The sequence below is a fragment of the Chelonia mydas genome, chromosome 20, assembly GCF_015237465.2.
Source record: "Chelonia mydas isolate rCheMyd1 chromosome 20, rCheMyd1.pri.v2, whole genome shotgun sequence".
NCBI classification, from domain to species: Eukaryota; Metazoa; Chordata; order Testudines; family Cheloniidae; genus Chelonia; species Chelonia mydas.
In genome coordinates this window covers 4,382,966-4,398,488 of record NC_051260.2, presented here as the reverse complement: position 1 = coordinate 4,398,488, position 15,523 = coordinate 4,382,966, and the positions used below count along the sequence as shown (strand labels likewise).

At 55.0% G+C, this 15,523-nt stretch overlaps 1 protein-coding gene across 4 annotated transcripts in view; it reads left to right on the top strand.

The window, feature by feature from the left end:
- POU6F1 (POU class 6 homeobox 1) overlaps positions 1-15,520 on the top strand; it is a 32,766-nt gene extending 17,246 nt beyond the window's left edge. For 2 of the 4 annotated variants that reach the window (XM_037883960.2, XM_043533082.1), the window contains exons 3-11: positions 414-657; positions 3,162-3,283; positions 3,899-4,124; positions 6,113-6,363; positions 7,521-7,649; positions 8,267-8,485; positions 9,207-9,345; positions 10,146-10,320; positions 11,641-15,520. In XM_037883960.2, coding sequence (XP_037739888.1) covers positions 414-657; positions 3,162-3,283; positions 3,899-4,124; positions 6,113-6,363; positions 7,521-7,649; positions 8,267-8,485; positions 9,207-9,345; positions 10,146-10,320; positions 11,641-11,986 — 1,851 coding nt within the window. In that variant the 3' untranslated portion in view covers positions 11,987-15,520. The remainder of the gene's footprint in view (positions 1-413; positions 658-3,161; positions 3,284-3,898; positions 4,125-6,112; positions 6,364-7,520; positions 7,650-8,266; positions 8,486-9,206; positions 9,346-10,145; positions 10,321-11,640) is intronic. The other 2 variants (XM_037883961.2, XM_043533083.1) reach the window with 1 other exon arrangement.
- Positions 15,521-15,523: the final 3 nt, after the last annotated feature.

The window sequence follows — 15,523 nt, the reverse complement described above, 5'->3', positions numbered from 1 at the left end:
AATTAGACGGACAGACAGATAGATATGGGGGTGGCTGGATAGACAGACAGATGTGTATGGGGGTAGATAGAAATAGATAGAGGGGGTGCATGGGTTAGATAGATAGAGGGGGTGCATGGATTAAACAGACGTGTATGGGGATGGCTGGATAGATAGATTCGATAGATAGATAGAGGGGGTGCATGGGATAGATAGATAGATTAGATATGGGGATGGTTGGATAGATAGACAGATAGACGATGTGTATGGGCCTGGATGGATAGACAGACAGCTATGTATGGGGATGGATTATGGATGGATGTGTATAGGGATGGATGGATAGATAGATGGATCCAGTCTAGCTCTGCCTTTTGCTGTGGATGGAGAGTGTGAAGCCCAGAGAATCATGCCTTCTTCTTGTTCGTCTCTTTCAGGGTTTGTGCCCGTTGAGATCTTACTTACGCTTTGCTGTCTGCTTCCAGGTCATTGTGATGTCGAGTCATGAGACTATCCGAGTGCTGGAGGTGGGAGTGGACGCCCCACTTCCAGCAGAGGATGATGGGAAAGCTTTGGAACCAACAGCTGGAGAGGTCGCAAGCAGCTGCCCCGTGGAAACAAGTGAACCAGGAAGAGAAGATGTGCAGGCAAACCTAGAGACCACGTGTGGAGGGACAACTGGTACGAGGCCCTCTACGCTGTGCTGTTTCACTGTTCCCCCACCCCACACCCATTGATTAGGGCAAATGATTAGGAAAATGCCCAAGACCTAGAAAACCTCCTGAGTCGGCCAAAAGCTTCCCTGAAAAATATACTCCCAATTTCAATTCACTTTCTAATCCAGTCCCCAGCGGTGGGCAGCTCCAGCCACCCCAAGTCCCAGCCACCCTAGCCCCAGCGTGCTTCTCTGAAGAGGAGCAGCCTGCCTGGGCTGGGGGCAAGGGGGAAGGGCAAGCAGGAGGGGGCTTCTGGGAGGAACATGGGCGGGGCCACGCTGGGCAGTTTGGGGAGGCACAGCCTTCCCCAGCCTATGCGACGTGCCGCCCAGGAATACGTGGGATTAATACACGCTGGTTGTGCAGAAGAAAACACTTCTGCATACGATGCTTGCACCTTCCCAGGTTGCTGCCTGGCTCTTTGTGGAGATCCAAATCCAGTCCACCCCTTTGACAGTAACAGCAAGGAACGCTCCTTGATATAATCCATAAAAAGGGTTAGAGGGAGTCTCTTTTTCTCCATGTGCCATATTCTTTACCATCCGGACCTTAGAGAGGAGGGTGGGCTGCGGCTTCATTTGCATCCACACTGCAAAATGACAGGAATTGGACCTGAGTCACAGTGGGACCCAAGCAGGGTCTGCGGAGCTGTCGGTGTCCTGAGGGCTTGCCTGCCCAAACTCACACTGATTTGTGTGTGCACACAAGAGGGGCTTGGGCTTAGACCTGAGTCAGAGCCTGGGCTTAGTATGCAGTGTAGACATACCCAAATCAAATGGCTGAAGCAGTGTAGGGGTGCGGGATTTTTCTTCCCTGCCTGCCCTAGGATGTTCTGTAGCGTTGATATGTGCTGATATACAGCTTCTGCGTCCCACCCCAGAGGTGGCTGCCTTTCAATGGTGGGTGAAGTATTCTTGGGTTTCAGTTTGGTAAGTTATGATTTTGGACACAGCTGCAAAGATAGTGTTGTTATCCTACAATCGTCAGCTCCTTTGGGCAGAAAATGACTTCGGCCTTAGCGTCCAAGATGGAGGAGAAGGAGGATGCATGTAATGTAGCTGTGATGCAGTCTCTCTTACCCAGGGGTAGCAATGGGAGGATGGTGCTCACTAACGCAGTCCGTGCCAAAAAATGTCGCTGCCTTTTCGGAACTCTACTGCCGTCCCAGGTTCCAGAATTGCAATGCCTATGTCTGGCCACAAGGTGTCACCTTGACTCCATGCACGGCTGAGGTGGCCAGACCAGGGTGGTGGTGATGGAGACTCAGAACAGTGGGTATGTTAGGCATTACCAACTGGGAGGCAGGATGGCCTAGTGGATAGAGCGCCGGCATGGGACTCCGAACGCCTGAGTTCTAGTCCCAGTTCTGCCACTGAGCTCCAGAGTGACGGTGGGCAAGTGGTGTCCCTGCTCTGTGCCTCAGTTTCCCCATCTGCAAAATGGGGGGTAAGGATCCTGACCTACTTTGTAAAATGAAAACACAAGAGCCAGGGGTCACCTGATCTGAAATTAACAGGCAGCCGGTTTACAACAAACAGAAGGAAGCACTTCTTCACACCACTCATAGTCAGCCTGTGAACCGGGGGATGTGGTGAATTCCCAAAAGCATAAGTGGGTTATAGGACAAGTCCATCGATGGCTATTAATCAAGGCGGTTGGGGACCCAACCCATGCTCTGGGTGTCCCTAAACCTCTGACTGCCAGGAGCTGGGACTGGATGACAGAATAGATCACTCGATACATTACCCTGTTCTGTTCATTTCCTCCGAAGCACCTGGTACTGGCCACTGTTGGAAGACAAGATACTGGGCTAGATGGACCCAGTATGGCTGTTCTGATGTTCAGCTTCTTATGGGGTAGGGCAGGGGTTCTCAAACTAGGGGTTGGGACCCCTCAGGGGGTCGTGAGGTTATTACATGGGGGGTTGCGAGCTGTCAGTCTCCACCCCAAACCCCGCTTTGCATCCAGCAATTATAATGGTGTTAACTATATTTAAAAATGCTTTTAATTTATAAGAGGGGGTCACACTCAGAGGCTTGCTGTTTGAAAGGGGTCACCAGTACAAAAGTTTGAAAACCACTGGGGTAGGGAGAGGCTGCCACATTAGAGCCCCGCTCCATTGCCTGAGCCAAAAAATCCAGCTCTGCCAGCAGCGCTCATTTGTGCTATCACCCCTGGAGGGAGACAGAGAGCCTCGTTATGTAAGTAGGTGACAATGTGGCCTAGCAGTTAGGGAATGGGACTGCAACTTGAGTCCTGGGTTCAAATCCAGGCCCTGCCACTAATTTGCTAAGTGACCTTGGGCAAGTCATTTCCCTCCCCCCCCCCGTGCCTCAGTTTCCCCATTTGTGAAATAAGGGTAATGATGCAGCTCTGGATATCTGTAGTTGAAAAGCCCTATATAATTGTTATTATCATTACACTTAAGTGACAGGGTCACTTGACGTTGTGTTATTTCCTCCTCTCAAGGCGAAGTAAAGTCACTGCCTGGAATAGCTCCCGCCAGCGTCTCATCTGTCACCACCTTCAGCCCAGCAACGAGCCAGCCGACCCAAACCCTAACTCCCTTGGCAGTGCAAGCCGCGCCACAGGTAACTACCCGGCAGTCACGCGGATGGGCGTGGGAAGGGAGCAAATGCGGACGGCGAGCAGGGGGAAGAGCGCGGGGTATTTCTCCTGTGTCCTACATGTGGGAATCACAGACGCCCTTCCAACGCTCCCCGGCGTGTATCGGTTGTTAATGGTCCCTGAAACAGCGCTGTGTGTTTTGCACAGAGACTTGCCCAGTGGGATAGCACCCGGTGGTGGGGTGGGGTTTGAATGAAACAACCCGCCTAGGCATGGAGTGTAGGTTCTGTGTCCTGATCCATCCCTGGCCACTCCTCCATATAGCGCCCGCCACAGAAGGCCCCGTGGCGTTGAGCTGCTGCTGGAAATGATTCTGTAGGGTTGCACTAAGGAAAAAAAAAAGTCCCCCTCTGGTGGTGATTTGACAACCAGCCTCCGGGGGGCTCCACTCAGCTGGAACCCAGCTGCTAAGACGGGAGCGATCCCATGCCCACACATGGCTCAGGCAGGCTCCCCCTGGCTGGGGCAAAGTGTGCCTTTGGAAAGACCGCGTGCGCTCGCTAACGCGGCTGGTGCTGTCTGGAGTGGCGTTGATTTTTTTTTTCCTTTTCTTTTTTAAATCTTGTTTACTTTTGCAGGTCTTGACTCAGGAAAACTTAGCAACAGTTGTGACAGGAGTAATGGTTCCAGCAGGGGCAGTTACTCAACCTCTTCTTATCCCCATCAGTATTGCAGGTCAAGTGGCTGGTCAGCAGGGGCTGGCTGTGTGGACATTTCCTACAGCAACGGTCGCTGCCCTTCCCGGACTGACGGCTGCTTCTCCTACAGGGGGAATTTTCAAACCACCTATAGCCAACTTGCAAGGTAACGGCCACTCCTCTGCCTTAGAGCATCCCTGGTCGTGTCAAATGTCATAGAATACCACGGTTGGAAGGGACCTCAGGAGGTCATATAGTCCAACCCCCTGCTCAAAGCAGGACAAATCCCCAATTTTTGCTCCAGATCCCAAATGGCCCCCTCAAGGATTGAACTCACAACCCTGGGTTTAGCAGGCCAAAGCTCAAACCACTGAGCTATCCCTGTTCCATGGCTTGTGCTGAGTCAAAGTCCACCTGGCGTGGGAACAGTGTAAAGCTGCAAGCCCCGGGTCTGAGTCTGCTGTTCTTTTGCAGGCAAAAGCTCCCATTGGCTCCAGCTGGCTTTGCATGCATAAGGACTGCAGGCTTATGCTGGGCAAGGAAGGTTACACTGATTTCTCTGTGTCTGGGAGGAAGCGTGGGCCAGTGCTTTTGAGCACAAGGCCAGGATCTGCATTTAAATTCTGAGTCTACTGCTGGGTCGGTGGGGAAGCCATGCTTGCTCTGTGGGTGAAATCCACCGCGCGCAGGGGGCCGGCATGAGGTCTAGGCACCACTTCAGTCCACACGGCTCGTATACCACGTAAGCCAAAAGGCTTCAGCAGTGCCCAGGCCTCATGCTGCCACAGGGGTGAACGGTGCCCTCTTGGTTCATCTGGCGCAGAGCTAGGAGACTAACGCTGACCTGTCTCCTGGTAGAGCCGTGTTTAGCTAATGCGTCTAATTGCTTTGAAGCCCCGAAGGGCCGGCTCCCTCACGCTGCCTAATCCTGCAGTTGCCGCTGTGCGTGTTCGCGGCCCGGTGGCCAGTTTGGTTCCCTTTACAGAGTTAAGGGTGGATCCAGATTGGACCTTTCAGGTTCTGGGGTTGTTAGACAGACCAGGGTTTTTGATCTTTGCCAGCTCCCTTCCAAAAAGGGGTGCAGGGGGGATGAATCTGCCTCTCAACAAGAAGCTGCTCCTAAATGGTGGTCTGGCGGAGAAGGCAGCAGATGGGGACTCTGCGGAACTGGGTTCACATCCTGGTTCACTCATGGATTTCCTGTACCTTGGTCCCCCGACCTGTAAAATGGGGATAATAGTGCTGTCTTCCCTCAAAGGGAGTTGTGTGGGTCAGTGTGTTACAGATTGTGAGATGCTCTGATACTAGGCTGTTGAGGGCCATCTGGATGTCTGGACAGGCAGCACAGAGGGAGGGGAGGGTGGCGTGGATTGTGCCCAAGCCATATGCCAGTTTTGTTGGCCTTCTAGTCGTTAGAGATTTTTTTTTCCCCTTGCGTTGTGATGGCTGTGGATGGAACTCAGGTGCCCTGCACTCCTGGATATCCGTGCGAGCCCTGCCCATGGTCACACACAGGCCTTGATACAAGAACTGACTTGTGATATACCTAGAGCATTGGGCTGGGACTCAGGCCTCCTTGGTTCTTTTCCTAGCTCGGCCACTGGCTTTCTGGATGACCATGGGCCTGTCACATCACTGCCCTGTGCCTCAGTTTCCCCATCTGTAAAATGGGGGCGTGATGATCCTGGCCTCCTTTGGGAAATGCTTTGAGACCTACAGTGACAAAGCGCTAGGGATGTTTCCCAGCTTCTCTCTGCAGCCGCGGGGGCTAGAATCATACGTCCAGTTTCTTAGACGAAAGCTGAGATTCTTCCGTAGTTCCATGACCCCAAGAGCTGGGGCTCCATGAGGTGAATACCCTAAATCACGAGATGGGTGATAAAGCACCAGAGTTGGCAACTGGTCTTCTGCCAGCCGGCTCTGTCCTGGATTCCATGCACCCTTCTCCTTTGCCCGCTTCCAAAGGACGGAACAGAGGCCAGGGCTGGTGGGTGGATAAGAAGGGCTCGCGCGGGACCGGTGGGGGCTCAGTTTAAAGGCTCTGCATGAGGCTATGTATTACGATGATGATTTGTTGCAGGGACTGGCAGAGGGGGTGCAAAGAGAGTGGCATATTACGGCTATTCAGCGTCCATGTGTCTGCTCTGCTTTCAGCTGCTGCGGTGCTGAACACGGCAATGCCAGCCCCCGTGCAGCCTGCCCAGCCACTGCAGGCTCCGCAGACGGTCCAGCCGCGGCCCTCCATCCAAACGCAGGCCGTGTTCCAGCCGCAGTCCTCGCTCCAGAGCCCACCGGCCATCCTGCCCCAGCCCGCTGCCGCCCCACCGCCGCCCGCGGGAAAGCCGTTGGAGACGCAGACGCAAATCACAGTCCAGCCTGCGGGATTTGCCTTTAACCCTGGCATAGTAAGGAGCTGGTGTGACGCTCCAGAGAATCTCTGGGAGCCGAGCTGTCTGTCCTGCGTGGTCAGGAATCCCTGCCGGCTGGCCTGACGTCGGGCATTCTTTATTTACGGAGCAGCTCGCAAAGGGGCCTGATTCTGGCCCCTTGCGTCATCATTTATACCTGCCCAGAACAGGAGGCAGTGTTTCCTTGTGGATAGAACACTGGACTGGGAGGGAGGAGAGCTGCGTTCCATTCCTGGCTCTGCCACTGACCTGCTGGAGGACCTTGGGCAAGTCGTTTTGCCACTCTGTGCCTCAGTTTCCCCATCTATAAAAGTGGGGCTGATGATACCCCCTTTGTAAAGCACTCTGAGAGCTACTGGTGGTATGAGCCAGGTGTTGTTATTAATCATTCTGACGAGGATTTTTCCCATGTGGGTCGGGAGAAAGGACACGGGCTCTGGTAGGGGAGCAGCTGGTGGGTTGGGCCGGCTGCCGTCACTGACGGAGCAGAGGCAGGCTGGATGGCGAGACCTCCTTGAAGGATGGTACCTGGAAAAGGAAGGATGGTCTAGTGGTTATGGTGCTAGCCTGGGACTTTGCAGGCCTGGGTTCAATTCCTTGCTGTCTCCCAGGCTTCCTGCCTGACTGTGGCTAAGTCCTTGAGGGCACAAATGAAGCGGTGACTGTCAGCGTGCGGAGGTGTCCCTGCACTAGCTTTGATCTAGCTAGCACAGTAATAGTGAAGATGAGGCCGCGTGGCCTAACTGCCCAAGTACAAGCCCGCCGGGAACCCTGGGTACAAATTCAGGTCGCTTGCCAGCCCCAGACTCTGTCCCTCTGCTACGGTTACCTGGGCTAGCTAGCTTAAAGCTAGCCAGGGCTATGCCTCCTTGTGCTACAATTACATCTTCATTTGTGGTCTCTGGTCTCTCTGCACCTCAGTGCCCCATCTGTAAAGTGAGGATAGTAGCACTGCCCTGCCCCCCAGGGGTTTGTGAAGATGAGCACAATAAAGATTGTGAAGTGTCGAGATACTTCCATAATGGGGGCCAGATAAGTACCTAAGGCAGCTAGGCCATTCCTCCCTCTAAGAGGGAGCCAGAGTGGGGTTTCCCCACTGAACGAGGCATGGCTGAGTGCGTGTGTTTAACCTCCGACTCCTGTTTTCTCTACAGATCAGTGCGGCTTCTCTCGGCGGGCAAACCCAGCTCCTCAGCTCGCTGGCCGCCGCCCCGGTGATCGCGAACACCATTCCCAGCGTCCAAGGGATAACGAGTCAGATCCTGACCAATGCCCAGGGACAGGTACGTGGGGACGGGCTCCAGGAGACAACAGGAGGATAACCTTCCCTTGCCACTCGTAAAGCCTTCCTATGGGCATCCTCTCCCTTCCCGAGAGCTGTCACTCAGGATAGAGTTAGTCACAGAGTTCAAGGCCAGAAGGGACCACCAGATCAGCTGGTCTGACCTCTTGTGCATCACAGGCCATCGGCACCACCCAGCACCCGCACGCTCAACCAGAATTAGATCCACATGTGGCAGCCCACAGGTGACCCAACTATGCCACCAGTGCCCAGGGCCCATGCGGTGGCAGGGAACTGATTAAGTGAGGTATGCCCAGATGATCCTAGGAAGTGACCGGGCCCCGTGCTGCAGAGGAAGGTGAAATCAAGGTCACCTGGGGGAAATTTCTTCCCGACCCCTCATAGGGCCATCAGTTAGACCCTGAGCGTGTGAGCATGAACCAGCCAGCCAAGCCCTTGAAAGAGGAGTTCTCAGCACCACCCCCAGAGCACTGGCCCACCCCATCCAGTGTCCCGTATCCAGCCTCGGGAGGGGGGGAACTCCATCCTGCAGGACGGGAGGCAGGGAAGAGTATTGGTGTGCCACGCACCCAGCTCCCGTTCTTGTCTCCTCTGCAGGTCATTGGGACGCTGCCCTGGGTGGTGAACCCGGCTGGGATCACGACGGCCAGCGCCACCCCAGCTGTTTTGCCAGCCCAGAACCTGCAGGTGCAGGCGGTGACCCCGCAGCTGCTGCTGAACGCCCAAGGGCAAGTCATTGCTACATTAGCCAGCAGCGCCCTCCAGACGGCGGCCATCAGGAAACCCAGCGCCCCAGAGTCCCCAGCAAAGAACGAGGTGAGCTCCGAACGGCGGGTGACGGCTGTCTAACAGGCACCTTCTCGGAGAGCCAGCCGGCTGGTGTCTGTGGCTGGCCAGCAGCTCCCAGAAGCCTGGGGAGGTTGGTGACTTTACAGATCCACGTACTGTGCATTAAACAACATGTTGGAGCCTCCGCCAGGACCTAGCACCCTGCTGAATTCTCTGGTGCCTCGTTAGGATGTTCAGAGACTGAGCCTGACCTCTCCCTTTGGAAGGAGTCAAGGTGGCAGCTCCATCCAGAGGTCGCCCCAAGGGGGCAGCTCCCGGATCCAATGCCAGAGGTCACTGTTTAGGACACCAATTAGCCAGGTCAGGCGGCCCTGGCATGTTGGAATTGAAGAGACATCTGCTTTGGCTGCAGTTCACTTGTGCAGATTGCCTGACTACGGGCCAGATTCTGTCCTGCAGCCAAGCTCCATTCAGCCCAGGGGAAGACCAGAGATCCAGTCTGTGCCAGCCGTGACCCTGGCATGAGTTAGAATAGCATGGGGGCAGCTTTACATACGCCACCAATGCATGGGCCATATGCCAACGGGGAATCAGCGTAGCAGAGCTGTGCTCTGCCCCCTATGCAGAGGCAGGGTGGGTGGCCAGGGCTTTACCGCAGCGGAGAGCTTGCCAAAACACTCTCCATCCGTCTGGACTATATGCACTTATACGGCCCTCATCTGAGCCTTGTTTTTTGCTGTGTTACCAGATTCAGCCAATCCAGCCTGCCCCTGCTCTGCCCCAGCCAGCTGTGGTCATCGCAAACCCAGCCCCTGCTGCTAAGCCCTCTTCCGTGCCTGTTCCCATCACTTGCTCGGAGACCCCGACAGTGAGCCAACTCGTTTCCAGTAAGCACCTCTCGGGTCCTGTCCATTTCATGCTGGTTGCGGGGGGGGGCAGGCAGCTTGCACTCCCTTCGCAGGAATTGGAGAGTGTGTGATGTGACCCCTGAGGTTTATCCCTTCCCGGTGATTGTAGGAGAGGAAGCAGGTTCTATTGGTGAGAGGACACGGAGTCAGTGTTGTGCACACACACGCTGGGTTGTTATTGTAGGGTCACTGGCACGTGCTGGGTGAAACTTCCTATTTGTTTATAAAACGAAGCAAAGTGGAAGCATTTATTTTTGATGGGGAGGAAAAAGCCTTTAAAGAGCGAATCAGACATTGCGAAGCAGTGCAATGTTAGTATTGTTATTTCTGTAGCGACGCCAGTGCCCTGCATCAGGCAGATCCCAGCCTCGATGAGCTGCTGCCCAAGACACAAAGCACTCTGGAACAAGCCAAGTCGCATGTTGGACTTGCTTCCCCTAGCATGGCGGTATGGCCCTGCGGATGTGGTGCTGGTCTGAGCCTTGGGAGACCTGGGTTCTTTTTCAGCCTCTGCCGCTGGGCAAGTCACTTCCCCTCTTTCTGCCTCAGTTTCCCCTTCCACTGCTTGTCTATTTAGACTGTAAGCACCCTGGGGCAAGACTGTCCGTCAGCCCAGTGGGGCCCTAACCATAGGTGAGGCTACCAGGATGCCGCCAGTCATGGACAGTGTCTGCTCCCACTTTGAGATCTCCCTGGAGGCGTGAGGAGATGGACTGTGGCTGGAGGTGATGATACAGAGCGCACTGCGCTTCATAACGGTATTCCCCTCCCTACCCCAGAGCCTCAAACTCCAAATACGGGCATCGAGGAGGATGGAATCAACCTAGAGGAGATTCGGGAGTTTGCCAAGAACTTTAAGATCCGACGTCTGTCTCTGGGCTTGACGCAGACGCAGGTGGGTCAAGCTTTGACGGCTACAGAAGGACCTGCCTACAGCCAGTCTGCCATCTGCAGGTAAGTGGCTGTGTTCGGTGCCGGCCCTGTTACGGGGCTCAGGTGTTCGGGGCGGACAGTGGCTAGGGCGCCGCTCGGCTGTGTAGCATTTAGGTGACTCCCTCCCCTGAAAAAGCAAAGAGGAAACTGAGTCGGCCAAAAGGAGAGAAAGCGTTCCTGAACCCACTGACTTCACTGGGAGAATCCCCTGAGCCAGGACAGCAGCACCTGGCCCTGCCCACCCCAAAACCGGTGTTCATAACACTCTGCTTTCAGCCAAGCACTAATGCCCCCAATAGAGAGGGGAACTAGGCACAGAGAGATGGAGTGACTTGTATAGGTCGCCCAAAGCCAGATATAGAACCCAGGAGTCCTGACTCCCGGGCCCCCCTGCCTGCTTTAACCACTATACCCCGCTCCTCTCCCAGAGCTGGGAACAGAACCCAAAAGTTCTGTCTCTCAGTAATCTGTACACCCCAGGGCCCACACAAAGCTATGAATAGAACCCAGGCAGCCTGACTCCCACTCCTTTACCAGTCCTGGGAAATTAACTCAGGATTCACGACTCCCACTCCCCCTCTAACCTTTAGATCACACCAGGGACGCTGGGCTGGGGGGGGCGCCATGGCCCCCTGCTTTTTTCCAGCCATAAGGGCAAGCGACACAGGGAAGAGGGGGCAGAGAGGAGTGAGTGGGGGGTGGGGTCTTGGGAGAAGAGGCGATATGGGAGCAGGGCCTCGGGAAGGGGTGGCGCAAGGGATGGGATTCGGGGAGAAGGGGCGGGGTGGGGCCTCGGGGAAGGGCGGTGTGAAGGCAGGGGATCAGGGAGAAGGGGCAGGGAGGGGGAGAGGCATCGGGGAAGGAGCATGGCGTCAGGGGGAAGGGGCGGTTTTGGGGCGTGGCCTCAGGGGGAAGGGGCGGCTAAGGGGTAGGTGTCAGTGACCCCACCCCTTCTCAGAGCTGGTAATAGAACCCCGGAGTCCTGAGTCCCCATCCCCACTGCTGTGACCACTCTCCACCCAGAACTGGGAAAAGAACCCAGGAGTCCAGTCTCCCAGCGCCCTGCTTTGGCCCCTCTTTGTGGGCAGACCTAGATTCCTGAGGATCCCCCAGAACCATGCGTCCACGCCTGCATCCCGTTTCAGAGTCCTCTTTTCTCACTAGCCTCCGTTGTCGTGTTTGTTTACCGTACCACCGGCACGTGACCACATAACCGGCTTGATCTTATGCCCCTTCCACCACCCCCCAGAGTTTGGTCAGTGCTGCTTCTGTCTGTGCCGGACCCCTGGCCCAGGGCGGGACCCTCACGCCTTCTCTCCCTCCCCGCCGCCCTGCCTGCAGGTTCGAGAAGCTGGACATCACCCCCAAGAGCGCCCAGAAGCTGAAGCCCGTGCTGGAGAAGTGGCTGAGCGAGGCCGAGCTGCGGAACCAGGAAGGGCAGCAGAACCTGATGGAGTTTGTGGGCGGCGAGCCCTCCAAGAAACGCAAGCGCCGCACCTCCTTCACGCCCCAGGCCATCGAGGCCCTCAACGCCTACTTCGAGAAGAACGCCCTGCCCACCGGCCAGGAGATCACCGAGATCGCCAAGGAGCTCAACTACGACCGCGAGGTCGTCCGGGTCTGGTTCTGCAACCGCCGACAGACACTCAAAAACACTAGCAAACTCAACGTCTTTCAGATCCCCTAGGGGGGCAGGTGGGAGGAGAGAACCCTGCCCGGCTCAGCCCGGCCACCCCCAGGATCCTGCCGTGAGCACTTTGTGACTAACTGTTCCCTAGGCCTTGCCCCTGCCCACCTCCTCCCCCCGCCCCACTAGCCCAGCTTCGCTGACTGCAGCCGGGCATTATTTTCCCCCCGCTGTATGCATATATCCGTGCCCTTCGTCCTCACAGGATCTGACCATGTACACGTCGGCCATCACACGCCTAGCTCCTTCCTTCTCTTGCGCCTGAGTGTAACATGTAGTGAGTGCTAGAGCTGCCAATGTGAGTGTCCCCAGCCCCCCTCTGCCCCCAGGGGCAGAAGTGGGGCAGGGCACAGGGAGTGCTGTGATCTGTGCATTTCTGTGTCACACAAATATGTCAGCCAAACGAGCGATTTTCTTCTTTTCTAGAATTTCCTGTTTCTCCAAGGTAGCGTCAGGGCCTGCCAGGAGGCCGGTTGGGTCCGGGAACAGGCAGATGTGAAGCCTGCTTCATTTCAGTCCCTTTTTATTTCGAACCCTGGCTGTCCCGTGTGAGACACAAGCTCTTGGTATCTAACGGTATCTAGGCAGAGTAGCTTAATTTATATCCCCTTCCCTATGAGTACAAAGCACTATCCATCAAAAGACTTTAAAAGGAAGTTTCTGCATATGATTAGCTGCTAGGGCTTGGGATCACGTGTGAAGAGCCAGTAGGTAGCTCTCTTACTAACCTCGTTTGCCAGAGGAGAACCGGCCACCTGCGTCCTGGCATCTCCCCTGCCACCCTTGGGAAACGGAAGGTTCAGTTGCACTAAATGGGATTGTTTCTAGAGGAAGAAATGGACAGAACCAGTTGGGCCAGGCAGCTTCTTCACCAAAGTGAGGCCTCTGAAGGCGGACAGGGTGTGAGCCCTTTCATTTGCTCCATCCTCTTTCTTTTTTCGCATTGGCTCCTGTTGAAGTCAAGCGTTACACCTTCCCCTGCTAGGGCTCGAGCCTGGGGATCTAAAGCATGGGCCTCTGTTAGCTGGGAGGCACAAACCACCCTAAGTGGTCTCACCAGGAGAGGGGGACCAAAGAGCCATGCCGTGGAGCCGGGGCTCTACAGGGTACATTTACCTTCCTCCTGCAGGGTTCTACGCTTACCTTTTGAGTGTGGCTTTTCTGAAGGGGGTGATCTGGAAAACGAAAGGACGGGCCGACTCTTGCTAAGTGCTGGAAGGGGGATGGGGAAGTGGCAGCAGCTTTCCCAGCTGTAAGAGAAGAGACCATCAGCTGATTGTCTTGTCGACTTGCCAAGTGAAGGGGGGGCCGACTCCAAGCCAGCAGTGCCAGCCCTCCTCCCTGTGGGAAAGTGGCCAGGCAAAGGACTGAGACTCTTTACAATGGAGACGAACCAGGCCCGGGGGTGTGTGTGTGGAAGGAACAGCCTTCAGCTTTGAACTACAAAGTCCCTCCTTGTGCGGCTCAACAATCAGGGGACGCTCTCCAGGGGGCGTCAATGCCTTCTTTAACCAGCAGCCTTTTAGAGCGCGTCGGATGTCGCCTGAACGTGTCGTCCCCCGTCACCGCCTGTGTGGCGTCATGGCAAAGCGCGCCAGAGCCCAGCTCTCAGGCTGGATGCAGGCAGGTGGGATCCGTCCCGCGATCTCTCCCAGGTGGCCTCTTTCTCAGCTGGGTTCAGTGCAAAAGGGGAATAAGTGGAGGAAGCTGTGTGTATTAGGGTCCTGCAGGGAGGGTGGGGCCAGCCTGTTCCTGTCTGTATATGCACTGTGTGTCTTTAACATAAGAAGGGAATGGGAGGTGTGTTTTGATGTCATGTGAAAGCCAAAATATATATATATATACAAATGATTTCACAGTATCCCTTAACTGTAAACCCAGGAAAAGGTCCTATTTGGTGCTGCTTCTTCTGTTTATCTTAAAGAGACAGTGCTGGTTGCCTTGGGCCTAAGCGTTTAAAAAAACCAAACCAAACCAAGGTCTAAATTTCAGTCCCAAAGCAGATCATCAGAAAGTAGCTTCTGCTGCTAAGTGGAGTGGGAGGTTCTGCTTGCCTGCATGGTAATGAGAGATGGTATCAGATCCTGGCACAATTTCATCTGCAGCCAGGGGCCCACCTGCGGGCTAGGAAAGCGTCAGATAGCCCATTAGGATGAGAATCTGGTTTCGGTGTCAGCTGGCCCTATGCTTTATGGGAGCTTCCAGTGTCCCACAAAGTTCTCTTTATCCCAGGAGATATAGGATAGTTATGGGTCTGACATCCTGATCTCCAGGACACATCCCAGAGGCTAGTCGTTATTCCTAGAGGAATCTCAAAAGAGTCTGTGTCCTAGTTCATCGCCCACTTTCCGAATGGCAGCAGGAGTGAGCTTTCTGCTCTGGAAGGTGGCGCTGGGGGTTCAGCGTAACTCGCTGCCAGGCAAAATGTTTACACGTCACGTTGATTTGGGGACAGCCGACCTGGGCGGGATGGGGGCCAGTTGAGGGTCTTGCTGAACTCAAAAGCTGCTTCGGTTTTACCGCATTTTTATCCGGCAAAGACGGCGTTCCACAGATCTGCCTGCAGGCTGAATGGAGCGCGAGTGTCACCAGCCCAGGACCATGAGACTCAGCAGGGAGAGGAGGACCAGGGGAAAGACCAAGTCGATTAATTTGGAAGCAGCTGCTGCCCCCATAAGCAGACTTCAGTCCCAGCATCAGCAGGGCGATTCTGCTGTGCAGTAGAATTTCTTGGCACCTTCCCCTTCCAATCAGGCTTTCGCTAGCACGTTTGGTTGGTCCCCTGCCCTGAGTTGATGCTGCTGTTCCCAAGATGCTACAAGCAAAGCTAGCCATTCTGTTGGCTGCCTGGTGTGGGGGTGATACCAATGCCACACCGGCATTGCTGATTCCCCAAACTCGGCCCCGTTCAGAGCAGAACGGGGTGCTCGAGGGGCGCATCTGAATCTGTCCAAAGAAGGTTTCTTAGAGGGAGGGTTGTGATTTTTTGTTTTTCAGGAAGTACCTTTCCGGATCTGCTGTCCCTCCACCTCCGTTTGGAATAGCTAGGGCAGGGTTGGCAGGCAAATTCCTCCCTAATAAAGGTGATCCATCTCCCTCTCTTCCTGCCCTAAGAAATGAGTGTTTCAGTGATTTCCAGACATGGCCAGAGTGGTGGGCAGGACTGGGAGCAAAAGCGGTTTCATTATCATCCTTGGAGCAGGAGGTGGTTTAAACACCGCCGCCCTGGGTCAATCAGAACCCGACATGCTATCACCAGTCCTGTGTCTCCAGCTTCCAATCTCCAGGGCTCCCCGCACTTAGCCAGTCCTCGTTGGGCGGGCCATTCCCCTTTGCCTCAGTTAACACCACTGCTTAGTTTCAAGAGAAGCTGGTGGATTTCACAGAGTGCCGTGTGAGGTGGTGTAAGTTGTACAAGGAGGGAGGGACAGGCTCCATGAGGGTGGGGAGCCGGTCTGGGGTCTGGCTGTCTTGCTCTGTTAGACTGATGCACTTGATGTAGTTGTGTGAAATAAACAGTATTTTTTCTTTTTCTTT